The following is a 26,607-nucleotide window of genomic DNA, read 5'->3' on the forward strand; positions in this document are numbered from 1 at the left end:
ACACACACACACACACACACACACACACACACACACACACACACACATCTAGTGGTTGCACTGAAATTAATGCTTTCTTCACTAGAGAATCCTGGGAGCATTTAGATGCTTCCAATGGATGATAGAAGCTGACTTTCAAAGACGAAGCAGGGAGGCTCCTGTCAACACCCAGACTTCACCCTGTTGCAGAAGGATAATACTAGTGTGTTTGGGGTTTAAGTGGCTCACCTATTTCAAAAGCCTTAAACACTCCCCAGGGGCCTTCTTTGTTGCCAAGCTTGTCCTCACCTGCTCCTGCCTCCCTGAGTAGGTGCCCACTGGGCACGGCAGCATCTGCCTGCTGGCACTGGCTCTCCCTGCTCTGAGTAGTTCTTCACTGGCAGCTTTCATGGCTGAACACACCGGGTACTGGGTTAGCTTCAAAGGTTGCTTTGGATTTTCACAGGAGGCCTTTATTAACAATGCCCTCACCCATCAGTTCCTGACTGAATACTAGTGGCAGAATCTCAATTTGGACTCCTATAAATTTCAGAATCCACTGGTTCTTGGAGCCAGACCAGGGGAAGTTCAGGAATTGGCTTTAGGGACCCTTAGAACCGAGAGCTCCTTATTAGTCTGTTTTAACTGCTACAACCAAATGTCCGAGGCTAGATTTTGTATAAAGAAAAGATGTTCACTCAGATGACAATTCTGGATCTCTATTTCCTTCAGTGCATGACAGCAAGATCAGAACCACTCCCCCCCCCCAGCTTTTTGGTGGTGTCCCCAGCTAGAATAAGTCTAGAGAAGACTCCTGGTGGGGTCACAGGGTCATAGGTCTGTTACAGGATTGAGGGGGGCCTTTGCTGGACAGACGGAAGAAAGGTGCAACCGTTATACAGCCGTTATACATCACACACTTTGCACTGTCCCGCCCCCACATCACCACAAAGGGATCTTGACCCATAGGTTGAGAACCGCGGCTTTAGGGTGTCCTGAGAGTTCTGTACCAGTTTGAAGGAGATGGTGGAGGCTGCTGTCGCTGAGGGAACCCTGCCCTCTGCTGGACATTTGAATGAATCGTCTCTAATAGATGGCAAATGGAGTAAGAAGAAGCCGGGGAGGAAAGATGTTTAGATACTTGTTTCTTTGGATTTTAAGCTGGAAGGCAAAGACTGCTTCATGTCTGTGCTTTGACTGTCCTTAGTGATAACAGGAACACATCTGCTCAGCAGATGTTTGTCATCTAACCTGGGCATCTTCAGGGTGTCACGCCACATCCTTACTGACACCTTGGCGGGGTCTTTTGGGCAAAATTTGAGATCAGGTTAGGACAGGCTCAGAGGGCCACTTTCAGCCTAGAGCTCAACTTGGTTTTTGGAGTTGCGCTTTGCTCACTTCACAGCCTCCCAGGGCCTAGGAAACACTATCGCCATTCCCAGCGCTGGGGAGGACACGTGCCGGGGGGCAGTGGGTGTTGCAGGGGTCTCCCAAGCATAGGGCGAGGTCATCTTGATGCTTACCTGGGGTAGCCGGTGCAGCCTGACCATAGAGTGACTGTCATGCCAGTGTGAGCAGGAACGGCTCAACAGCTGGGGCTGCTTGGGAACTTCCTTTGTCCTCTTCTGAGGGGAAGTCACGGAGGTGACACTGGCTCCTATTCTCTCTCGTACTCCTCTGTACTTGCCGAGAGCACTATACTACTGCTTGGCTTTCCTATTAGTCGGGGTTAGTGGCTTTGAAGCCTCTAGCTGGGGGCTTACATTCGGCTTCCCCAGACTGCCATGTAGCAGCTCTCTAGGACAGGCCATGCCTGTTGCCCTGCCCTCCCCCCTCCCCCCGCCCTGAAGGTTTGGTACCTTCAGAATCTCTTCTGGGTTCGTCTAATGCTCCAGAGCTTGAGAAAGGGGACAGAGAAGCAGGAAGGAGAGCGGTCGCAGAGCATGAAAGCCACCTACTCTGATTCAAAGCTATCAGCAGTAAATCTGATGTTTTCACTTACGGCCCATTTTCTTCATGTCATGTTGAATTTAGATGTTTAAAATAAGTACACAGAGAAGCTGGCTTACGTACCCATCAGGCGAATTAAAGTTGATGCCTGGTTTGGTATTCATTGCTGTGGTGGACACACGCTCTTTTCCATTGCTCGCACACAGGTTTGCTATTGGATGGCTCTATGGACGCGTGACTGCTGTAGCACGGTGTGACCATGACTTGAGAACCAAGGAGTCACTCAAATATACTGTTCAGATGTTTGTTTCTTTTCTTCCCAGTTAAATGAACTCTCAGTTACATAAATCTCTTCAGCAAGTACTTGGGAGACTATCAAAGAATTAGATAATATTTCTTTTTAGATCACCAGTGTGTGGTTAATTGCTTCAGAAAATATTTGGCTCTTCCTGCTCAATATTTTCTTAGTGGTTTTCTCTACAGCTGTGGGTTTTAACTTCAGGGTCTAAAATGATCCCGTCAGCAGAAGCTGTCTGGGGCAGGCCAGGAATGGAGAATGGCTATGTGGTAGCTTCCCTTTCTTTCTAGATGGTTAACTGCCAGTCAGGCAAGCTTAAATATTCACCCATTCATCTAGTACTCGCCGAATGCCAGCTTGAGCCAGCACTTTCTGTGCTTTAACAATTTTGGCAAAAATCATCCAGCAGCAGAATTACAGTGGAGCAATTCAAAGTAAGTCCACCAAACAGGAGAAAATTCCTGCTTTGTTTCTTCTTGGTTTAGTGTTACCCGTAAGCCTTTCCCTGGTCTTTCCATCTTCTCTTCCCCCTCCCATCCATCCAGGTTCTACACACACACACACACACACACACACACACACACACACACACACACACACACCTTCCTTTTTTTACCCAATAAAGCAACTATATTTAGAAAGGTAAAACAAAAGCTAGAAGGATTCAGTTCTAATTTTGAATCAGCTTTTCTAAGCATCACCTCTCCGGGGATCCTGCCTTAATTGGTTCATTTTATTGACTATGCTTTAGACATCGTGTTTCTGTATTCTGAGATATAGTTCTCCATGTGGCGGCTCTCAATTACAAAAACCTGTGTTTCCACCCAATGTAGACTGGCCTGGGATTCTGGGATGGTTGTGAGCCTCTGTCTCCAGTGCTCATACAACCATTCTCCAGTGACTGCTGACTAACACACCGAACAGTGAGACAGTGAGGCCAGTCTGCAGCTCACGCAGAACTGTGGTGCATCTAGAGCAGCTAGACCGTGCAGAGACATGCAAGTCATTAGCTTTGCTAGTCGCTAAGCTTGGACAGCATCCCGAGTCCTCCCCACCCTAAGCCCCTCCAGCCAGCCTGCTCTTTAATTCTCATCTCTTGTGGTCTTTCCAAATGGAGCCCTTCTCACAGAGGCCTCTTTATACCGAAAGAACCAAAGGATGCGGGGAGATTGTCTGGGTCAACAACTACAGGATCTTTCCGGGGGTCAAAGTAGAGGTTGATGACTGGCCATCTGTGGACCTGGCCTGGCCTACTGATGTGTGTGTGTGTGTGTGTGTGTGTGTGTGTGTGTATACACGTGCTTTCCTGCACTGTTTTCAAAAAGTGGAATTAATTGCCAACTAGCATAAACATTGAGATATTTAACCAAACATTAAGATTTCTGTCTGGGAGCTGGTAGGTGTAGGTGTAGAGGGGTGTAGGTGCCCGCCACAAATCCTGATCACCTGAGTTCAATCCCACATGGCTGGAGGAAAGAATGGACTCCTAGAATTGTCCTCTGACCTTAGCACATGCCCCATGTTTTGTGTGCCTGTCTCCTTCTACACTTGGTTGAAGGGCAGTAAAAGTTGAAATGACTTCTATCTTCTTAGGAAAAGGATCTGTGAGCTTGACAGTCAAGAGCCTCCTCAGGTCTGTTTTGTCAACTAGACTGTGACCCGTCATCCACAGGCTGTCTTTTCCTGTACCTTCCTGGCCCTTGTGGGAATTACGGTTGGAGAACCCGGGGTTGATGTGGTTATCTGCTGCCCTTCCGTTCACCCATTGCCAGTGTGTGGTTAAGGATGGATGCCAAGACACATTGGAGCAGGAAGGCAAGGAGTAAGCCAGCTGCTTGGCCCTGCCCGCTCTGGACTGGATAGTGTAGACCTTGGCCAGGCTGGCCCCTGAGGACTTGGCTCTGGCTTGGACTTGAGATTGTGCATTAGCACTGGAGATCTTTGAAGGTCTGCACTCAGAAGCTGAGGACTCCCCACACCAAGGACAGTCATGGTAGAGGTACCTTGACTAGTGATGGTTTGATACTGTGACCTTGAACCAAGCTGGCTCCCAGGACCTGCACTTTGACTTTTGAAGTACATAGCCCTCCTGGAATCCTTTTGGATAAGCCTTGAAGTTGGGGACAAAGTAAGCAGACAGTCTGAGCACGAAGTAGCGCTCCTAAATGAGCAAGTGGACATCTTGTGGCAGCTGAGACACACAGTGTGGCAATGGGTGGCTACCCGCAAGATGCAGCATCTTGGCACTTAGTACCTGGCAAAGTGCTCTCAAGTCTAGACAAAGTCTATCGGCATGAGCTATTGGCGTGATCTCGCCATGGCACGGAATTGCTGGAGCCCTGGCTGCCTAGGGTTGGCTGCCGCTTTAGGAGAGGCACCTTCCCATATGTCTTCATTCAAAGACAGCCGGGGATGGGGGAAGTCGGGCAGGTTGCAGACAGGAAATTCTTCTAACTTAACCCTAAATCCCTTCAGCTGTGGCTTAAGCTCACTTCCTCCTTTTCTCATGCCCCTGGAGATGAAAAGCAGCTTGTCAGAGTCCTACTACCTGTCTGCCCCTCCCCCACTGAGTTTGCCTGAGTTTGTTCACTCACAGAGCTCTTGAGACAGACAGTGTTCAAAGCCACACTAGGGTCCTCCCCTTCGAGAAACGGATAGAAAACTGTTTTTTAAAAGGCTGTGTGCTTCAGCTGTCTATAGGGTACTCAAGAGCATGGGCCTGGGGCAGTTCAGCCTTGTAACCTCAACTGTTTGGGAGGCTGAGGTAGGACAGAGGGAAGGTCAAGGCCTGTCTGAGCTATAGAATGAGTTCAAAGCCAGCTCAGGCAATTTAAAGAACCTGTCTGGAAATAAAATGTTACAAAAAAAAAAAAAAAAAAGAAAGAAAGAAAAAGAAAAAGAAAAACTATGAATACAACTCAGTGATAGAACACTTGCCTAGCAGTGTAAAGCCTTATGTTTGATCCCTGGTGTCACAAATATATTCATATTAAAATAAACAAGTAAACAAGGACCTCTGTGTGGTACCAGCTTCATGCTATCACTCATTTCTCACCCATAGCCTGGAAATGAGACTGCAATGCCAGAAACCACTTTCTTTTTCTCTCTTTGTGGCCCTGGCTGTCCTGGAACTCCCTGTGTAGATCAGGCTGGCCTTGAACTCACAGAGATCTACCTGTCTGTGCCTCCCAAACGCTGGGATTAAATGCTTGTGCCGTCACCGCCTGGCTCAGAAACCACTTTCAGTGTGTGGCTTTGCTTCGCACTGATAGATTATAGTCCTAGACCTTCAAAACAATCATCAGAAGTAGGTCATGCCACCACGTTTCTAGCCCAGGCACAAGCTTCCTGTGACCTGAGTCTGCACAATGGTGAGCCCTTGCTGGAAGGGCTGAGTTCGCTCCACACTGGCTGGGTACCCGGGCACTGATGGAGGAGGAGTCACTGCAGGGCTGGCATGGCCCACGAGGTTCTCTCGTCAGCCAGTTCTCTTAGTTATCCATGGGTGAGGCTCATGAGGAGGTGCTGGAAATGCCGTCAGTTGTAAATATCAAAGCTGATGGAAATCTAGAAAACGAGAATCAGGTCAAATACTCCATTTCTCCGGCCCAGTGTGTGTTGGGAGGGAGAGGAGATGGTGTGTTGACCTGATGAGTTTTGAAAAACCTTAAGTTTGGACTGATTCTGGGACTGATTCTGCCTCTGAGACCTGAGTTTAGGTCCCTCCCAAAGCCTTCATGTTCAAACGTGACCCTGATGACATTCGAAGGCCTAGAAAGCTATTTCTAGAATGCCGTTTCTTTGGCTAAGTTTTTGTCACATGAATGTTAATGTCCCCAAGAGAGCACATGAAGGGTCATGTACAGTTCTCTTCCAAGAAAGCAGGGAAGAGGCCTTGGCCAGCTTTGGTTAGAAAATGCATCTTGTGTGAGGTCTAACTTACAAGGCTGCTGTGGGTTAAATGAGTCCCCAGAGGTTCCATGCTAAAGGCTTGGTCTCCAGCTCATGGAGGGGTGTGTGTGTGTGTGTGTGTGTGGTGTAAAGTCTTTAAGAGGTAAGACCTAAAGGGGGACTTTAAGTCATTAGAGTTTTACCCTTGAAGGGGACAGTGGAATCCATCCTCACTCTCTTTTGCTTCCTGGCCACGGTGAGGTGGGCACCTTTGCTAAACCGTATGGTTCCACCACCATGGCTGCCTCATGGGCAACAGGGACAATCGATCATGGACAGAAACTTCCAAGACCAGGACCAAGAGAAGGCCGTCCTGTTTCTCAGTTGACTCTCTCAGATATTTTATGATGGCAACAAGAGGTTGATTAGCACAGAGGCACAGCAGGGAAGTAACGTGAATGTGTGTAGATGTCTCCTTTCTAGATGATGCTGCTGAATTGTTTTCTGGCTTGAGTGGTCAGGAGGAGCAAGTGTGGCTCATTTCTCATGCCCAGGAAGTAGCTGACGTTCTGTGGCTCTGGTTCGCAGGTGGCTTGCCTGTGTCTCCTCCCTCATGGAGCTTCGGGAGCCTCACATGTGGAGTTGGGAGGGGCTGTCTGTGGGTTGTGGCAAGTGCACACCATCTAACATCTTGGCTTTGTCCCCAGAATGAACAGGCTCCCTCTAATGCTTCAAAAGGCATCAAATCCATCTTCTTGCCTCATGTTGTGACTTTTCCCAAGCTGCCTTCCCCCAGAGGCCGAGGGGCAATATTCAGAGGGAGGAGGAGGGCTGAACGTTTCTATCATTTGTGTTTGTTCTGTCCAGATGTTTCCCTGGTATCAAACTCACATGCTAACCCACGTATGTGTTCTCATGAAAATGTTGTCTTCCTTTTCCTCTATGAGACTCCGAGTGCATTTTTCTTAATGTTTTTAAAATTAAGGTTTTTCTTCCTGCCCCCTTAGGTTGTTGTTGTTGTTGTTGTTGTTGTTGTTGTTATTATTATTATTATTATTATTATTTTCTGAGAGTGACTCGAGCTACTGAATAGTCAGTCATCTTATTATCCAAATGAACTGAAAATTTGTTTGGCTGTTGCAATTTCTCTGTGAATGTCTAGCACACACTGCCACAATATTGTACTACAGTTCCATTATGCAATGAATTGAGAGACTTTTGTCAGGTAAAATGTGATGTATTAGCTTAGCAATTTTGAAAATGAAGAAAAATTTAAGACCACATCATTGAAGATGCAATGGTAGTTTTAAAAAGTCTTTTTCTGTGTATAAATGTTTTATCTGCATTTTTCCAAGAGCACCAGGCTCATGCAGTGTGATGCCCGAGGAGGCCAGAAGTGCGTGTTGGATCATTTGGAACTGGAGGAACAGATAGTTCTGTACCATGTGGGCACTGGGAACCGACACGGGTCCTCTGCAAGAGCAGCCAGCATTCTTAAGCACTGAGTCCATTCCCCACCATGCTCCTTCTTAATGATCTATTTTTTTTTTCCTCCTGGGAAAATAGGGAACAATTTAAAAATTAGATATATACAGATAAAGTCAGAGTTTTACATCCCATTTAAGTGGGTTATGGCCTTGGTTTGTCTTCTTGGTGGAAGCAAACACCTTGAATATGGTGGGTAGCTGTCCCGATTCTGATCCTAACGCCTTCTTCTTGGAGAGGTTTTAAGCTTGTCTGACTTAGCATACAGGACACCAGGAACATATGTGGTGAGCAAATGCTTCCGGAGAATATGTGAAATTACTCATTTTCCTGTCCTAGCATGTCTGCATAATCGAAGAATGCCAAGGGTTTAGTTGGACTTTCTTCCTGTTTGGTTTAAATTCACCACCCACAGTCATCCAAAATACGGGGACCGTGTGTGGGACTGGTGTGTTTGTTTGCTGTCATGCTGTGATGATGTGCAAACATGGCTTAACTCGAGTCTTTAGGATCACACAGATCAAATGCCATTTAAATTCTTGCTAACGATATCAGAGAGCGTCCAAAAACATCATTCTCCCAGCCTGCCGTTGCTGTGAAGTTCATAGCTGTGCTGTTTGTATAGTTGACCACCCATTGAAGCCAAGGCATGTGAAACTGCTGTCCACTAAAATGGGCCTGAAGGTCATGTGGGACCCACCCAAAGATGCTACCAGTAGACCCGTGGAGCATTACAACATTGCCTATGGGAAGTCACTGAAAAGTCTTAAGTACATCAAGGTGAATGCGGAGACGTACTCCCTCCTTATTGAGGATGTGGGTAAGTGATATGTATTCTTTTTCCCCACTCATGATTAACTGTCCATCAGCATTTGCAGCTGTGTTCTAGGATAACTGTCTGTAAGACAGAGTGTGGCTGGCCCAGACTACCTGAGAGTCTTTGGAAACAGGAAGCCGAGTGCTGAGGCTCATCATAAGACTCTTCTTGGAGGCCTCTCACCATGAGGCCTTTGGTTTATGAAACACAAAGTTTTACTTTTTGAATATGCTTTGCAAAACATATTGATCCTTTATTTTTTTTTTGTCTTATAGAAACTTGACTCTGAGATGGTTTAATAGTGTAATATGAACGAACATTTTCCAGTCATAAGCCATTTAATGATTAAGTCAGGCGACCCTTGAACAATTTTGTTTGAACTGTATGGGTCTGTTCATATCTGCATTTTAGTGGGGGGGATTAATGACAATTAGAAAAAAGCTTGCCAAGAACTGCAAATCCTAGTGATATCGTTAAGTTGGATATGCCAAACATGCACAAAATACAGATAACTGTCTACATTAGCATCTGCTACTATACTGTAATATACAAATCTGTTCAATGCCAGCATTTCTCAATTCTTACACAAGCAGCACTTAGAATTCACACACAGCACCTGTCTCAGTTAGTCTAGTTGTCAATATGACAGCCTAGAATCATCTGAGAGGAAAAGCCTCAACTGAGACATTGCCAAGATCATGCTGGCCTGTGGGCATGCCTACTCTAGGTTGTCTTGAGTATTAATTGATATGAAGACCCAGCCCTCTGTGGGCAGTAGCTTCCCTAGGCAGATGATCCTGGGCCATGTAAAAAAATCTAACTAAGCTTTAGCATGCCCCCAAAAGTGAGCCAGACAGTGGAGCAGCAAACAGCATGCCCCCCATGGTTTCTGCTTCAAGCACTTGTTTGAGTTCCTGTCCTGATTTTCCTCAATGATGGATCGTGACCTGGAAGGGTAAGATGGACAAACCCTTTCTACGTTGTTTGGGTCAGAGTTCTTAGCACGGGAACAGAAAGGATGCTAGAACAGCACCCCTTGCCTTTGAGGGACTTATAAAGAAGGGCTGCAGCGTTAACTCATGACTGCCAAAAGCTAGCTCTAATGATGTCAGCCTCCTTCATGTGTGAGCAGTCCATCTCCCTGGCAAATCATGCAACTCATTAAAACAAAACAAGTGACAAATGTATCTTGTCACTCTGGCTTACCTTTCACTCAATATGTGTGTATGTGTATATATATATATACATATATATATCTATGTATATACACACACACACACATATATACATATGATATGGAAATATGTGTCAGCTGACCCCTTTTGTTATCCACGGGGTTCCAGTTATCAGCAAGCTCTTGGTAGCTAAGATCTTGGGAAGGTAAAGTTATTATCTGCAGATTTTCACCTGCACAGGGGTTGGGACCCCTAACCCCTCAGATGCTGTAGGTCAACTCTATCATGTTCCTGTGCAGGCATGTAGAAGGTCATGCATGTGATCAGCATAACCCTTGCACTCACTGAAACTTTACTTTCAGTTGATTCTGGAAACTGGGAACATTTTAAGCCTTGTCCCAGTGTGCCTGTCTTAAACGTACAGCTCGGAAGGGAGGGACATCTGAACCCTGACTTTGAGTTGCTACCTCTGTACCTTCTTTTCTTCTGCTAAAACTCCTACCATTACGTTAGGCTACATGAGACACGAGGAAACCACAGAGCCAGCTAAAGAAAACCAGTCGTCTTTCGTGCCATGTTGGCATGGATGCTAGCCCACCCCTCCGCATCAGTGGCTGAGTCCCTGGACCTACTCCACTTATTCCTTCTCCACTCTCTGCTGGGTACCACTGCACTCTTTGGGTAACTGAACAGAAAGTGTAAAAAACAGACATAGAGGAAGCCAGCTTCCCTTCCTCTCGCTTCCAGCTAAACACACAGTCCTCTGAAGCAGTGTGGCGCCCACCCCAAGTCCAGCTGTGAGGTTAAGTGTAGATGCTCTCAGACCAAAGGCATGAGCAGGGCCATATTTGCTCAAACCCTGGGTTGTTGTGATTGCTATGGAGAAGATAAACATGCAGCAGAGAGCTAAACAGTGTCTCAAGTAAGTGATGAGTTAACTGGACCAGAGTCAGAGACATGTGGACTCCATTGCTGGAGAATTCAAATGCACCCAGAGCGAGGAAAGCCTGACAAAGCACAATTCTGTGTTCTGCTGGGACCTGGAATGTTTCCCCACTAGCAGGTTGTGCCAGACCCTTAATGCCACCAGATCCTGCCACAGACAGACAGAAGTTACATCAAACTTGAACATAGCAGGTGCCCCAGACATTCTCTCTGCTTGAGGACTGAATAAGGATTTGTTTAAAAGAATGCCCCTGACTTTCGGAAATGCCATTATTACTTGCATTTTCAGCTCCCATCTCTCTGACCCTTTATCCCATCCCATGGCCACTGTCTCTTCAAGGAACACCAACCCCTTCCCACCAGCCCCCGCCCGTGCACGCACTTAACTGTCACAAGAAAAATAATTCATTCTGAGAAAAATTGATGCTGTTTTGTTTTAGTTTTACAAACCCGTAAGCTCAGGGCGTGTCCGCTTTCTTGCATTCTCTTAGTTTCCTTTTGGATCCTGACAGCTTCAGGGGCTCAGCCAAGGAGACCTCTACTACTTGCCTTGACCCTCAGACCAAAGTCAAAAAGCAAAGCCTAATTATTTCAAGATTAGCATTTTCAGAATTCCAGGAAATATTTTTCTAATTTTTTTTTTTGGTTGGAATAGTCAAAAACCATATGCAGACATAGCCTGGGGAACATTTTACTGTGAAAAAGAGAAATTCCACGAAGCTTTATGTAGAGCAATAAAGATTTTATGGGTTTCATTGATATTTTTGTTCTGGATCTTTCCATTTGGAGCTTCCATTTGGGACACTATGTCCAGGTACTACTGTGGTCAGTGAGTTCCTAATTGCTCTGCTGAGTTCACATTACAAACCTCGAAAGTCTTCTCTTGTCAATGGTGTAAGAGTACAGGTTTGTTATGTGTTCCTGCATGTTATCCTGAATACAGCTGGCATTCTTAGGGCCATGTTTCGGCTGCACGTGGAGGACGTCAGCAATTTCAGTGAACCCAAAGAGAAAGCGACCTCTGAACTTGCCACTGTGTTTGGGTTTTTATATTCGGTTATAACTGGAGTAAGTGAGACAGTTAATGAACGAAGCGCGAGTTTCGGGAGGCTCGAGGCACTGGCTTGACGTGAACCGTGTGTTTCAGAGCCGGGGGTGGTGTACTTTGTGCTGGTTACGGCAGAGAACCGCAGCGGAGTGAGCCGCCCGGTGTACAGAGCTGAGAGCCCACCTGGTAAGTCTGACCTGCAGGCCGTGCACCGATGATGACACTGGGAGGGCCCCCTCCCCTGGTTTCTCCACGCCAGTAAAAACAGAATTGCTGTGCTGGTGAGATGGATCAGTGGGTAAAGGCACCTGCCACCGAGCGTGATGACTTGAGTTGGATTCCTGGGACGCACACAGTGGAAGGGCACCGATTCCTGAAAGTTGTCCTCTGAGCCACACACACCACATGTGTGGAATGTAATTTAGAAATGAAAATTATAATGGTTAAAAGATTCCCACATCGTAGGCTTGTATGGCAAGATCAAAGAGAGAAAATTAGAATATAGTGTTTGTGTGTGGGGGGGTTTCTTCCCATTTTGGGAAGAAAACTTTGATGGAGTTTATGAACATCTTGTTTGATATTTGTCAACACAGCTCATATGTAGACCTTAGCTACAAGTAATGGTGTTGTCCCTAAAGCTTAGGTGTGGCGTCTCTCAAAGACCCTTTGACTAAGGATGTACTGAATTTCTGAGAATCCCGCAGACTTTGTTTCTAACTATCCAGTTGCATTTTCCTGATTTAGGAGGTGAATGGATCAAGATTGATGGTTTTGCCATTAAGGGTCCAGGACCATTTAATGAGACCGCTACAGGTACTTCCTGCTCACTTGGTTCATGTCTTCACTGAAGCCACCTCTCCCAAAAGGGCTGTGGCTCTGTCACACACGTGTGCTCACAAGCCTTCATCGCGTCCTCATCGCTAAACTAATGCACATGCTGGTGGCCCAGACCGCAGCTGGTGTTGTTTGTGGCTTCCTGTTCTTCCCCGTCCCTGTGTGGGCAGCGCCTGTGCTTACATCTGGAGATGGTCACCTGCTAACAAGCAAATATGGTGACTGAGATGGTAGGACTGGCCCAGCCAGGAATTTCATAACCTTTTATCTGTGAACGGCGTAATTGACTGAGACCCTTAAAAGCCATGGCCACTGTGTGTCCTCACTTTTCTTGGAATACTCTGGAAAATTTTGTGACGTGCCAGATCCCTGCCTTCCATCTCTGCTCCATATTTGTCTATGTGTGTGCTGCCGTGTGGACATTGGCGTTGTCTGGACATGTTGTTTTGCTTACTGAAAGAAGAGTTGCTATTTCTCATGAGCTGTTACTTGAATACATTTAGTTGATGGTAAGAAAAAAATAATGCACATGAATGCAGTTATTTCCGAATGTGGTTAGGTGATAGCTCAAAGGCAATTGGGCCAAGAACTATGCTTGCTTCCTGTGTGTGTACTGTGTGTTCAAACACGTTGACCTGGTGGCACTGTTCAGAGTAAGGTGAGTACATGTTGAGGCTAACAGCCAAAATAGGCTTCTCGAATCAGTATTTCTTGTGCAGACAGTTGCACAAGAATGTCTTTCATATAGGAAAAGGGGGTGCAAGAACAAAATGATGAGGGGAAGAAACTGGCTCGGGGGAAGCAGTATGCTCTTCTACGCTAGGCTGGAGGTGACTATGGGGTGCTGTAATGGAAACATTCTGTAAATGAGCAGAGATGAGGAGCTGAAATTTGGAAGAATGAACACAGTTTGGGGAGTCATTCTACAGTGTGAGAATTGAATTATAGAGAGTAGAGGGGTAGGAGAGGATTGGGAGAGAAAAGAGGGGACCAAGCATTAAACTTGGCACACTCTGGATGTATAGAAAATCCTTTCATCTGAGGGGAGTATGTTCCAAAGGCCAAGCAGAACCTGAAACCACAAATAGTACCATGTTCTGTTGTGCTTTTCCTTCTATTAGAACTCGGTAACTCAGGTGCAATGAGACTTTAATGCTAACTCTAGTAAGTCAAAAGGTTATAACAGTGCATTATAAAAGTGATGTGAGTGTGACTGCTCTCTCCCGCCTCCCTTAGAATAGCCAACGGTGCTGTTAGATGCTCTCCTCTCTGAGCTGATACAATACCAAGGAGACTGGATGACGTAAGACAAACTAGGATTTGTGGTACTATTAGTAGGCTACTACATATACGGAGATGGTACTAGAACAAAAGGGCCCATATTTAGCCAATTTGACGACTCAGAAGGTTACTAGGTGATTAACAAGGGGGCAGCACATACCCACCGGACACCCTCGATTAAGACATTATTTATATCTTCGGCAAGATGGCGTGGGATAACATGAGGGTCCATTTTACGTGACAGAACAATGTGCACTTTCATTAGGAATTGTTGACTTCTGGAATTTTACACTTAATTTTTCGGGAATACCTGTAATTGACCCTGGGAAAGTTAGACTTTGGATGGCAAGGGACTACCACACACCTAAGATAAGGGCAACGTAGGAAAAGATGTTTATTTCATGTATGTTTACTCCTGAAAATACACACGTATCGCACATCAATCAGACACAGACGTTTTACTGACAGGTATGCGTGGTTCGTATTTGAATATCATAATTGTATTTTAAGTGTCTATTTTGTACTCTTGATCTGACATTAGTTTTAGAACTAGGAACGTTCTTGCTTTTTCATAGACAATCACTTTCTTCTGCCACCATTTATGGGAGTGTGTGAGTGTTTTTGAAGTATCTATGTGGACATGTCTCTTCATGTGTGATGTGGCCTCCTGAGTGTTACAGATTAGGGCTTGGGAATAAAAAAGTTCATTTTCTAAACTCATTGTTGGTTTTGTACACCATGACATAATTTGCTTTTCTGTAGGAGCTTTTGATCTGTGACTACCAAAACTCTCTGTTAAAATACATGATCTCCAATTGCCATACAGGATGGATAAAAGATACTAGATGAGAGATCCCTAGCTGAACTTGCAATGTATGATGTAGGCCAGACCTCAAAACACCAAACTAAACAACTCATGTGTATCTATCCATAGAACACAGGCTAAGAAAATCATCAGTGAAAATAATAAGACTTTGCAGGAAATTATCCATGACTGATTGACTGATTGACATGTTTTCTAGATATTTTGCTTTTGAAACTTAAAAAAAAAAAGCATTCTTATTCAGAATAATGATTAAGTGGATGATAATCTGGTCAAACAAAAGAAGCATTCAGAATGCTGCAGGAAAGCATTCGCCTTTAAAAATACAAATAAATAACTTAGCATCAGCACTAGCATGAGGCCTTGCAGGCACTGGCTGGTCTTTGGACAATGGTGTCTGTGCTGCACCAGTTTGAAATCAGGGGAGAATCCATTCTTTATTCTGCTGAAAACAAGGATTTCAATTCAAATTCCAGAAGTCCTCCTTTTGCCGGCTTAGGCCTATCAGATCCAAATAAATATTCTTTACCTAAAAATAGAACTTCAGTTAATCTTTTCCTTCAGTGCCTGTGGTTTTGCAGGCACAGGAACCAGAAGTCTCTAGCATGAGGAACAAGATGGATGAGGCCTCATCAGCATAAAGTGTACACACTAATGGGAAAGAAAACTGGGAAGCCACTAAGGGACCCACAGTGCACATCAGACTAGTGCTGGCTAGGGCTACCACAGATGGGGGCGGGAGGGCTGGCACAACAAAATGCCTTTCCAGCGGTTCTGCAGCGTGATGGTCTAAGAGTAGGTATGAGCAGGTTTGAACTCCAAGAATTCTCTGTGTGTGCAGATGGCCTCCTCCTTTTTTTGTTTCCTCACCTAGACTTCCCTGCACCTCACAGGAAAAGGGACACATCTGTAGGTGTACACCCCTTCCTTCTAAAAGCAGTTGGGTTGGATCAGGCCACACCCTGGTAGCCTCCTTTAAACTTGATTACCTTTTTAAGGGCCCTACACCCCAGCATAGCTCCATTCCAAAGTTCTGGGGTTAAGACATTAATATGTGAGTTTTGAGAGGATACAGTGAAATAATAATGTATTATGTGGGGGGAACCTGCATAGTAATCTCAAATAAGCAGATGGAGGAGCCTGGTGATAAGAATGCATCATCAAGCTGAGATAGTGAAGGAACATGAACAGAAGGAGGAGGAACAGGAACATTCTACAGAGGCCTAAAAGTTGGACAGGGCCTAAGTGACTCTGAGTCTAGTCACTCATCCAAATATGAAAGGTTTAGACTCAGAATTGATAACTAGCTAAAACTGCAGATCCTGGGCAGTAGCCTTGACTTCTTCCTAGCCCAATCAGGTTTCCTCTGCTCTTCATGGAGAGCCTATTTGCTGAGATGTCAGCCTGTAACCACCTCTCATAATCTCAGGGCTGTGACACCTTGAGTCTGTTCATTTTCTAGAATACTGGGTGTCTATCAGTTATTGCAGAATTCTTCATCACTGTCTTAGCTTCCTTGGCAGCTGGGTCCAGAGCAGTGAGTTCACATAGAGGCAGGCCCTTGGGGTCAGGACTGTGCCATGCCCCAACTTTGATGGTAAACAGCCCACAGTTATTCGGTATTTGTCAAAATTTCATCTTGGAAACCACATTAAATCCTAGTTAATTTTAGCACAGAGTATGCTCATATCTATTTTTAATAATTTACATGCTTTCCTACAAAGTCAGTCCTCTGTGCTTTTTCCTCAAGCTGTAGAGCTGAATTGGACCCAGAACTGACACTAAGTCTGAGTTGTATTTCATGTTGTCTTTGAACTGTATTTCAGTTATGAAGGTTGTTCATGTTTTCAATAGTTGAATGATAGCTTGGCCTAAGTTGGGTGTGGTATGGCCTATTTCTCTCAGGCCATTGCCACCAGCACTGTGGTTCAGACACTCTAACCCTTTGGTTATAGCCACTGACCACTGGCCTTTGAGCTGCTCCCTATGTCCAGGTACACAAGAGCATGTGTCTAATGTCTTACACACCAGTCATCTATGATAGTGGCCCATTTGGCTAGCTCTGCCTCCCAGTTTCTAATTGCTAGATCTTGTCATAGATCTAGAGTTAGGCTAAAGTTGGTCCCTGCTTAAGCTGGAGTTCTGAACTCCTCTGTCTCTTGTTTCTTCTATTTCTCACCATGAGCTTGCTTCTAGACCTTGTCAGGCCCGAGCTCTGCAGGCCTTTCCCTTTGACAGCATCCTGAGGCCACTGTTGGCTTGTTTCTTCACTGGTTTAACCCGGACATGCACTCAAAACATCTCCCCTCTTTAAACTGCCTTCACTGGTCCCACGTGGACCACCCAGCTTCTTGGGACTCCCTCTTTAGCCTCTCATAGGTGGACTAGGGGAGAGAAATAAAGAGCGTAGCTGACCTGTGTTGTCTCAACTGTCACAGCTGTGTTTCTCAGTCTGGGCCCTCAGCGCTGGTTCAGCGAGTCTGTCTGTCCTTACACAGTTAGCTTTTTCTCTTCCCAGAGGGTTCCCACAAAAGGTAGCCACTCTCATCAGCTTCTTTCCTGACTGTGCTGTCTCCCTTCTGCCAGGTGCTTTCGCCTCCTGCTCCCTCGGGGTGACACACCTCATCGTCCTTGGGTGACTGCCATCTTCCTTTCTCCCTGCTTTGGGGGAAGCTGAGTCACCTCTTCTCTTGAAGGCTTCATTCACACAGTGTCTTTAAACCACAATGAGACCCCAAGGCAAATTTGGGGTTGGGTTTCTCTTTTGAGCCTTCCCTCCAGCAGCCTCCCGATGCCTGGCTCAAAAGGCTGACACATACTGTTGCACAAATAATTTGACACTGAAATAACTCAACCACGAAATCATGAAAAATCAGCTTAACCTCTTCTTGCTGTCTTACCTAGTTCATTGCTTTTTTTTTTTGTGGTTGAAACAAAATGTCTGAGGCTGGATAAATTATAGAGAAAAGGGGTCTGGTTTGGCTCATGGGGTCTCGCCATGGGAGTGGCTGCTCCTAGTCCAGGGCCAGAGTGCCTGAAAGCTGGAGAGACTGAGCTGTGCTTGCTGATGCAGCCTTAATGAATGTTCTAGAAGGACCCCTGTAATTTAATAAAAGCCAACACGTGTTTGAAGGTCAACAAGCGGGGCATGTCCTGCTCTCTGACCCCGTGCTTACCAAAGGCGTTCCTCTCAAAGTCTGAAAGTGAAAAAAAAAAAAATTTTGGGACGGTCAGCCTGGAGTATATTATCCAAGATCCTTAAAAAAGTCTGATGTTGGTCGGTAAAGAAACATCTCTTCTTATCAAGTTATTCATAACTTGGATTTTATTACAAATTGGGGGACTAGGTAAAGGTAGCAGGCTGAAGGAACCAAGCCCTCATTCAACAAGGCCAGGCCTTTTATTTTCAGGAACACATGCCTTGCTCTCCATTCGACCCCTGGATGAAGCAAATGTAGGGAGACTTCCTTTAAAACCACCTCAGAGAAAACCAAACCAAACCTTGGAATGGAGATATGGTTTTCCCTAGAATATTTCCCATGGGTCCCTCTAAGCCTCTACAGTCTGGGATCCTGTCCCTGTGCTGTCGTAAGGGGCCCAGAGGTGTCAGCTCTTGAAGTCAGAAGGGATTATTGCTCTCTTTGCTTTTGGAGGCCCTTGTGAGCGCTTAGGAAGTGTGGCTGGAAATCAACACACTACAGGAAGGACCCATGGCAGCTGTGGGGTCTGAGCCACCCATTAAGAGCACAGACAGCTGGCTACCCCGAGAATACAGATAAGTTCTTCATATGTGGTGAGGGCAATAAAGCCAGAAATGGGAGCTGGTAGATTGGGTTCTACAAGAGGAACCCTCAGAGCTCTGTTTACAAGTGAGCTGGTAATGTTGCTCTCAGAATCCCATGGATGTTAGCACCCAGCATTGGTCTCCTGGATGTTTAGCTAAGCCACCATCACTGAAGGGGCACAGAAACATTAGGACTGTTTCCTCAGCGAGAGTTCCAGGGAAGGTCTGTGACTCATGAAAACCCAGACATATCCACGCAGGCAGTGGTAGAGCCTCTAGATTCTTGCAGTACTATCAAAAGCGTCTGCTGACCTGCGCAGACTCCTCCGCTGCCAATGCACTGCGGTTTGTGGGTGACTTGGCAGCCTGCAGCACAGCGGGGCCTCGGTCCCACATGGTGAAAGAGCTGCTGGTGACTGAGCTGCTGATGGTCGACTCTGGTGGGCCCAATAACAAAGCCACCCTGGCAGCGATATATGGAGTCAGCCAAACTGAGGCCCCCAGGGACCCGAGTCCACAGGATATGACCAGGAATCAGCAAAGGCATGAGAAAAACTGCACACCTCCAATGGGGGGGGGTCCCCTCTCAATGATCAGGCACTAAAAATGGCTGTTTGCAATTGTAAAGCAAATGGCAGCGTTCAGTGACGTGGTCTACAAAACTCAAATGCAATCTTGAGAATTTTGAGATTAAAATCGATTGTGCACAGCCAGCACCACTCCAGGCTTTGGGAGAACTGAGGTAAATTTCTTTGCTGTCTTGTGAAAACCTTGAGGAAAAAGTGTTTAAGTGATGAAGTGCTGCTCCCTGAGTGACGCTGGGGTAATGCAAGGGGTTTGCCTTGCCTCTGACTGACAGCTTACTGGATTTCAAAAGCCAACTCTAGGGTGCAGATTCTGGGCTTGGCACCGTCCTGTGGGGTCCTTCTCACTACAGCATGAGTTTCTGCTCTCTTGATGGGCAGGTTTCTGGTAGCTTCCTTACTGAGGACACCCTGGAAGCAGGAAGGCGGGGCCTCTGACATTTTCCACAGGCCCAGTGAGCTGGGACTGAAGGGCCATGTGTGGATGTTTGAAGTTAGTTTTATGTCCTTTGTGAAGGCTCTTTGGAGCCTGGAGAATGTCAAGGTTCTTCTCTCTCCTTTTTCCCCCCTTCATACTGTTTTGTTTTTGAGACCTTCTTCTCCTCCTTCACCTTCTGCAAATGCTTTCCTGACTCCAGGCACTGGCCAAGCACTGTTCTGGTGTCTTTGAGGGTGGCAGGGTGTCTGTGTGCTGTCTTTCTCTACTTTGGGTTCTGAGTGATTCCTTGGACAAGTCAGCCAATGGATCCCTGTTGCTCAGAGCATTCATGAGGCACCTTGGTCTTCTCCCAGAGTGGCTGCTGTGGTGTACTAGGAATGCGCACAGTGCGGCCACAAGGAGGGTCTGAGTAAGCACTGAGGCACAGTGAGCTAGGATCCAACACCAGGGTCCTAATTCCTGCTAATGCTCGTTGCCACCCAGCTCTGCAACGTTCCCCCAACCTTTGCCTCTCAGTCTCTTCGTCTGTTGTTAGAGGGATGCATTCCTGGTGAGTTATGGTCCGATAGATCCATTCCAAAATAAAGAAATTAAGAGTCCTTCTTTATTACTATTAATTGATTGGTCTTATTTAAGTACCTCCCCAAAACTCATTTAGTAAAGAATTAAAAGTATATAGTTGCTTATTGGAGCGGACAGAGGCATCACAATGTTCTGCGTACATGAGCCTGGCCCTCGAGATTACATCACTTAGTGATGTCATAGTTACCTTAGTGTATTCGAGCATGGCATGCAGCAGGCACACAATGGAATCACCTAACAACGCATTTCCAAGAGTGCGTTTCTGCCTTTAGCAACTCACCACTGTATTGTAAACACTATGTGTGTTGAAGAGGTTAGGGAATCCATTCAGAAAGGGTTCAGGGGGCTGGGTCTGAATTTTCCCAGGAAAAATGGTTTCACGATGAATGTAAGCTGGTGATGCAATTGTTGTAGCCAAAGCTATCCCAGAGCTTGTTGTATAGCCCAGGCTAGCTGGGGTTACAGACATAAGCTCTGTACCTGGCTGTTAATCACAGTTGCAGAGAAGAAGGAACTGCCTTTTTTTTTCCATGATAAAAAAAAAAAAAGGAAATTTGATATGTGCTGACTTACAAATCATGAGGAACAGCCCAGTCCTGCCTGGCTTCCTGGTCTACAGCCAGGTGCTGCTTGTTTCATTCTACGCCTGGCAGGGGAACGGTGTGTAACTGTCACAGGTCTTCTATGACTGGCCAGCTCTACCTATGGCTTACGTGGTTTGGTTGTGCTAAGACTCATGGGGGGAGGGCAGAGTATGTCCTGCTAATTCTGAAATAAATACACTCTGCCTGGTGGGTGTGAGTCAAACTGCTCTTGGCAGTTGTGACTTCCTGTCTTCAAGATAAAGGAGCTACAGAATTTATTAGAAGAATTCAGTGTGCTTTTGTGAGGCGATTGCACACACAGCTTGGAGGGAGGACTTAAATCATTCAATTGCAGATGAATCCTAACCATGTGCAATGTACGCATGCCTGATGCGCGGATCTGCTTTAAGGGAGGCTCCCTGGGCGATCTGCAGGAAGTAGCTGACAGGATGCAGATACGGAATATTAAAGAAAGGAAAGTTTCTAGGTGCTTGAAAATCAAAGCCGTGAAAGAGAAGGAACTGTGTTGAAGGGGTGGGCTCTCTCTCTCTTTACTTTGTGGCTTTTACCTGCACTACCATTGTCCCGGGAATAGCCTCTGGCCCAAGCCCTTCCCTTCTGCATGGGCAGACAGCAGTTTGGCTATGTTTAGAGTGAGCTGTACGGAGCCTGTCTAGACCCAAACTCTTGCTTCATGATCATTAGCATGAGAGACTCGGGGGCTGGTAGGAGGGTGCGCAGTGTGAGGTTAAACAGAGAGAGTACTTGGGATAATCCCTAACTGACACTAAATGATAGTAAATAAAGTCTATGTCACTTTATCTGCTTTGTCTCAGATTTTTTTTAACACCTCTGAATCCGTCTTCATGCCTCACTCTGAGGCCACTATGTGAACACCCAGGATGGAGATAGGAGAGGTGTGCCCTCACCCCACTTTAAAGTTCTATCTAATATAGGTCATTGTGTTGGGTGATCAGCTGTTCTATGGTCCTGAACCCCTTCTAGGGCCCCAGTAAGAAGACTGGCCATTGATGGTGGCAGGAACCACGCAGTACGCTGGGACAGCTGTTGTCTCTGCCATGGGGTGGTATGGCTAATGCTTGATGGGACTACTGTGCATAGAGTTCCAGGACGCACACCAGAGCCAACAAACTTGCGTTTGCTGTCCTGGAAACCTCATTCTTTCCTCTTGTTGACCCCATCACTACAGAATTCCAAGGCTCTTTGGTTTATCACTGCTCAGCATTTTACTAATGAAGGCAGGTGTTGCCAAATGACAGTCTGTCTGTCAGGAGAAGAAACCTGCAGCTACTCTCAAGGACAGAGCAGGGGACACCAGTTACTTGACTGGGAGGACGCGGGGATGGAAAACAAGTGCAGGCTGAGGATGTGGGTCCCATGCAGCAGCCAGTGCCTGTCTTGAACTCACAAAGGACCCATGCCCATCGCATTTTGCTGCATCACTTTGTTGGAGTAGAAAAAGTTTAAATTTTTGCATATTGGGGAAAACTTTTGTTAACACCATATAAACTGCTCTCAGGTGCCTTAAAGGGGTGTCCAGTGGCTCATTAAGCAGCTCCAGGCACCCCACAAAAGGATGGTCCTTTCCTTAGATGTACAACATTATCTGAGCTTGGAATTTCTAGTCTAAAAGAATTAGTCAGAACCGGTACTGGAGCTAATGTAGACGGCAGAGAAAGGATGCTTGGAAGCATCTGCCTTTTACAATTTGAGAGATGCTCTTTTGCTCAGCAGCATCCTCAAGTGAGGGCTGTTAGAAATGGACAAGCATGGTGGTCACGTGATTCAGAAACCCTTGTTCTCCAACATATGAGTTCCTACTTAAAAAAAAAAATCTCTAAACACTAACCAGTGTCCCCAGGACACACTAAAGTTAACAATGGTCACATTTCAAGTCAGTGCAGGACTTTTGGAAACCAGTTTGAAAGCCAGAGAGACCCTGAGGGTAGTGGCAATGACAGAAATAACCAAGATTTGTCTGGGAGCAGGGCGGTGGGAATAGAGACTCCAGCTTGAAATAGGTATGCCTTTAGCTCGTTAAAACGAGGAAAGCCATCCTTTCAACACCACAGAGGAAAAGCCTTCTGGGGCCCAGTAATAATAGCACCTACTGACTCTGCAATATTTTAATATTTACCCTTGCCAGAGAGAATATAGCCCGTCTAGCCTAAAGGAGGGGAAAGGAAGTAGATGAAAAGTGACATTATAAAGCTTCCAAGATCTGTGGCTGGCAGCCCTACACATGGAATGTTTTCATTTTAAGTTCACTGAGACTTCTTGGCATGAAGTGCAAGGCCATGTGATCCGGTCTACCCTAGAAATTAACAGAGCAGGGTACCAAAAAGCAAGTGTTATAAGCCCAGTGATTAATTGATGAGGTTCAATGTGAGCAGAGATTTTTGCATAACATGATGCAAACTCCATGCAGCGCAACCTTTAATCATTTCTATGTCGTGTCCCTTTTAAGAAAAGGAAGTGCCCAACAAGCCCTTGAGGATGCGCATCCGAGCCTCAGATGACAGACTGTCCGTTGCATGGAAGGCGCCACGCCTGTCCGGGGCCAAGAGTCCTCGAAGATCTCGGGGTTTTCTCCTGGGCTATGGGGAAAGTGGCCGGAAGATGAATTATGTCCCTCTGACCAGAGATGAGAGATCGCATGAAATTAAAAAGCTTGGTGAGTTTGAAATGATCTTCTAGACCAAGCTTCCATCACCTCCCTATCTAGGCCCTCACTCAAGACAGAACGCTGTCTAGCTGTGAGGTGCATTTCCCTGCTGTAATGACTCTTCAAGGTAAAGCTCTGCCTTAGCTACTTTCTCCTTCCCTGTGAGAGCAACTTTCAGAAGGAAGGGGTGTGGTTTGGGTTCACAGTGGAGGGGATGGGGCCAACAGAGGGAAAGGTGTGGTGGCTGGAGGCTCTATGGTAGCAAGAGTGTGTTCCTGGGACTTCTCAGATCTTAGCAGAAAAAGAAGCAGAGTGAACTGGAAATAGCTATAAAACTCCCAAGGCTGGCCTTTGGTGATGCGCTTTCTCCAGCAAGCCTTATCTTGTGAAGGTCCCCCCACCTTCCACAGAGCCCCCAGCATGGGGCCAAGTACAGAAACCCATAGGAGACATTTCTTACTCAAAGCACAGCATTTCTTTGTCCCATCCTGTCTTGGCCCCCATCATATTAACTTTTATTCAGTGGCAGGATCATACTGTCTTGTAAGTGGTTTCTATACACAGATGCTTTGAACCATGGCACTTTTCTAGATGTGAGGTATTGTGGGGAGGTATTTTTCCTCCTTATGGTCCTGTTTTCACAGCAAAGGCAGCACTAGCCATGCAATGCTGATGGGCACATTTGCTGGCATCAGGAGGGACTGTGTGGTCCATCTTAAATAGACCTGAACCTTTATTGACAAGCTAGACTGGGACACAAACCATGTCTTGAGGAGATGCTGGTAGCCCTTAAGGAATTGTCAATGGCCACGTCACTCTTGTCCTTGCCCTTGGCCCTAAGCTACCTGATGAACTGATGCATAGCTGGGTCCCTTTACATACCCTCCTCAGGGAGGTTAGGCTACAGAGACTCAAGATCCAGGGTCCCTGGCGGCACCACATCTATCTTGTGCTATAACTCAAGTTGGAAGACCCTGGGTGCAAGCCCTGCCACCTGCTCTTTTACCGGTGATAAGTATTTTGCTCCCTGTGGTTCATACTTCTTTTATATCCTAATGGGTAAAGACTCAATCAAGGTAGAGGCTACGGCTTCATGGGCCTTCTCAGAAGATTCTAGTAAAACATCTGTTCTCTTCACTCAAGCACTAATCGGGTGCCTCTTAGTATTCTTGCAAACTTGATGGTATAGACAGTTAAGGTGGAGGCTCACGTCACTCAGGGGCAAGGAGGCTGGAAGTGGTGATTGGCATTGCTGGGGACAGAAGCTGGGGTGGGGAGGGGCAAAAGAGGTACCCACAGGCCTGTGGGTGGCGTGTAAGAGTGTAACTCAGGGAAAGAAGTACCGTACCGCTTGCTTGCTTGGCATCTCTGTCATGAAAGGTAAGTTCTTCTCCAAGGTAGGTGAGGAGCATGTAGATAACAAGAAGTGAGAGTGGAGTCAGAGCATGAAGGAGAAAAATAGACTCATGCCAAGCCACGAGGGCCAGTGATTTGAGCTCAGGGAATAGCCCTGGGTGAGAGCAGTGACAGGGAGACAGCTCCGGGAAGAAAGTCTCACAGCCTGCACTGCTGGTTTACTCAGAGAACATAAAGGCAAAATATACATCCTTACAGAGCCTAGGCAGACAGTCCTACAAGTCCCTAGGACCCCTAGTCCTGGCTCCCAGGACCACGCTGCAGGGTGAGCAGCTCAGATTTGAACTGGCAGAGACCCTGGGCAAATGACTGCATCCCTCTTTCTGAAGTATCCTAGGAGTCTCTAGTTTTATCGGATGCCATGTTCAGCCAGAAGAGTGTCTGTTAAGCCTCTTGACAGGATGTTCCCAGCACGAGACAACTATGTGGTATCCTTTGTATCTACGTGGTCCCCACAAGGAGGCACATGCCCTCTGAAGCTCAAAAGGACCCTGAGCCATTAAAACCCAGGCTCCAGCAAGAAGACACCAACCACCTCTGTTCTCCAGTGACACAGAAATGTCAAGAGAGCCAAGGAAACAGAAGGAGAATTCAGGCTGAGTATCTCTTGTGAAGAGCAGATGTGGGAAAAAAAAAAAAGAGCACGGTTTAATCTGGGGTTACTTCAGTCCCTCATTCCTGAGCTGCCCCTTTGCCGCTGGATGGATTCATAGGCGTGTTGTCCAGCTCTTTGATGAGACGGACCAAACTCTACCCAGCTATCCAGCCAGAGAGTAGAGACACTTTGCATGTCTGATGCCATGGAGAGTGTTGTTTCATTTATGGGTCACACCCAGAGCAATCACTAACATTTGCCATCGCCCTGCCCTTCGTGGCTGGGCCGATAGTTTCTCATCTCTTTACTAGTATGCCTCTGCTCACCTAAGATGACATGAGCTTGCTTTTTTTGCTACCTAAACTTGAGCAAATTTGGATCCAAGGAATACATGAGCTCTGGACCCACTACAACCACACAGGGGCAGGCCCCTCTCAGACTTCTTCTACAATGTGTTATCTTTTGAATTGCTATTTCATCAACACATCTGGGCTTCCCACAGTGGGTGCCTATGAAGAGAAGACCTAAACAGGAGCTTGCTTCAGGACAGGGACTGGGGTGAGGGTAAAGTGAATTCTCTGGGGTCTGCTGTGCCTTTGCGATTTGTTCTGCCTAGGACCTTACCACTGTTTACCACAGAGATGGTGCTGCCCACGGGCTACCTTGGGAAGTGGGCATATGCTGAGGAACCTTAGAGAGATTGGCTTGAAGTCACATCAGCAATGAATCCCACCCCTAGCCAATCATTAAGCACATTTTACCAGTGATCTCTGAGTCAGTGAAATCCCCAGGAAATGCAGTATTGCTGAAGCAATAGTTGAAGTGGCAGGGCCTCAGGACTACAAGAGGAGATGGCAAGGTCAGACTCCAGGTAGGAGTGGCAAATGATGGAGGACAAGGAAGTCAGAAGGCCTTCAGCAAGATGCCAGAGGAGAGACACGTGAGAAGTGAAACACAAAATTCTGCTGCTTTTCCCCCTGGCTGGGAAGTGAGCCAGCCAGGGACTGCACTGAGGGTGTGTGTGTGCAGAGTGCCCGGGGCTCATTGGGTAGTGATGCCTGGTGTCCATAATAACAAAAGCACAGAGAGAAGTCTGTGCCCAGGGCTGGAAGCTCTCTTTTGTATCTCTATGACATTGCCTAGGGCCCTGTTCCTTCCTCAGGTGAAGCTGTTGAGTGCCTGGGCCTTGAAGTTACACAGAGCTGGTTGCAAGACCCAATTTACTCTAGGGCTTTGGCAGGCAGCTCAACCCCTCCGAGCCTGTTTTTATCCATGAAACAAAGACAGTGGTAGGGGCCTCTTTGCAGAGCATGACTAAATGAAGACGTACATGTGAATGCTTAGCATAGTTGGGGCAGGGACAGGGGAGGGAAGGGGTGTATTCTGCAGGGAGCATAGGCTCCTAGGGAAT

General features: G+C 46.5%; 1 protein-coding gene across 1 annotated transcript in view; it reads left to right on the top strand.

Moving 5' to 3' along the window:
- Positions 1-26,607, top strand: part of Fndc1 (fibronectin type III domain containing 1) — an 81,595-nt gene that overhangs the window by 10,450 nt on the left and 44,538 nt on the right. The window contains exon 2 of the mRNA XM_055615852.1: positions 22,988-23,194. Within this exon, the coding sequence (XP_055471827.1) occupies positions 22,988-23,194 (207 nt within the window). The remainder of the gene's footprint in view (positions 1-22,987; positions 23,195-26,607) is intronic.

The sequence above is a fragment of the Psammomys obesus genome, unplaced genomic scaffold, assembly GCF_907164565.1.
Source record: "Psammomys obesus unplaced genomic scaffold, mPsaObe1.curated_primary_1811, whole genome shotgun sequence".
Taxonomy (NCBI): Eukaryota; Metazoa; Chordata; class Mammalia; order Rodentia; family Muridae; genus Psammomys; species Psammomys obesus.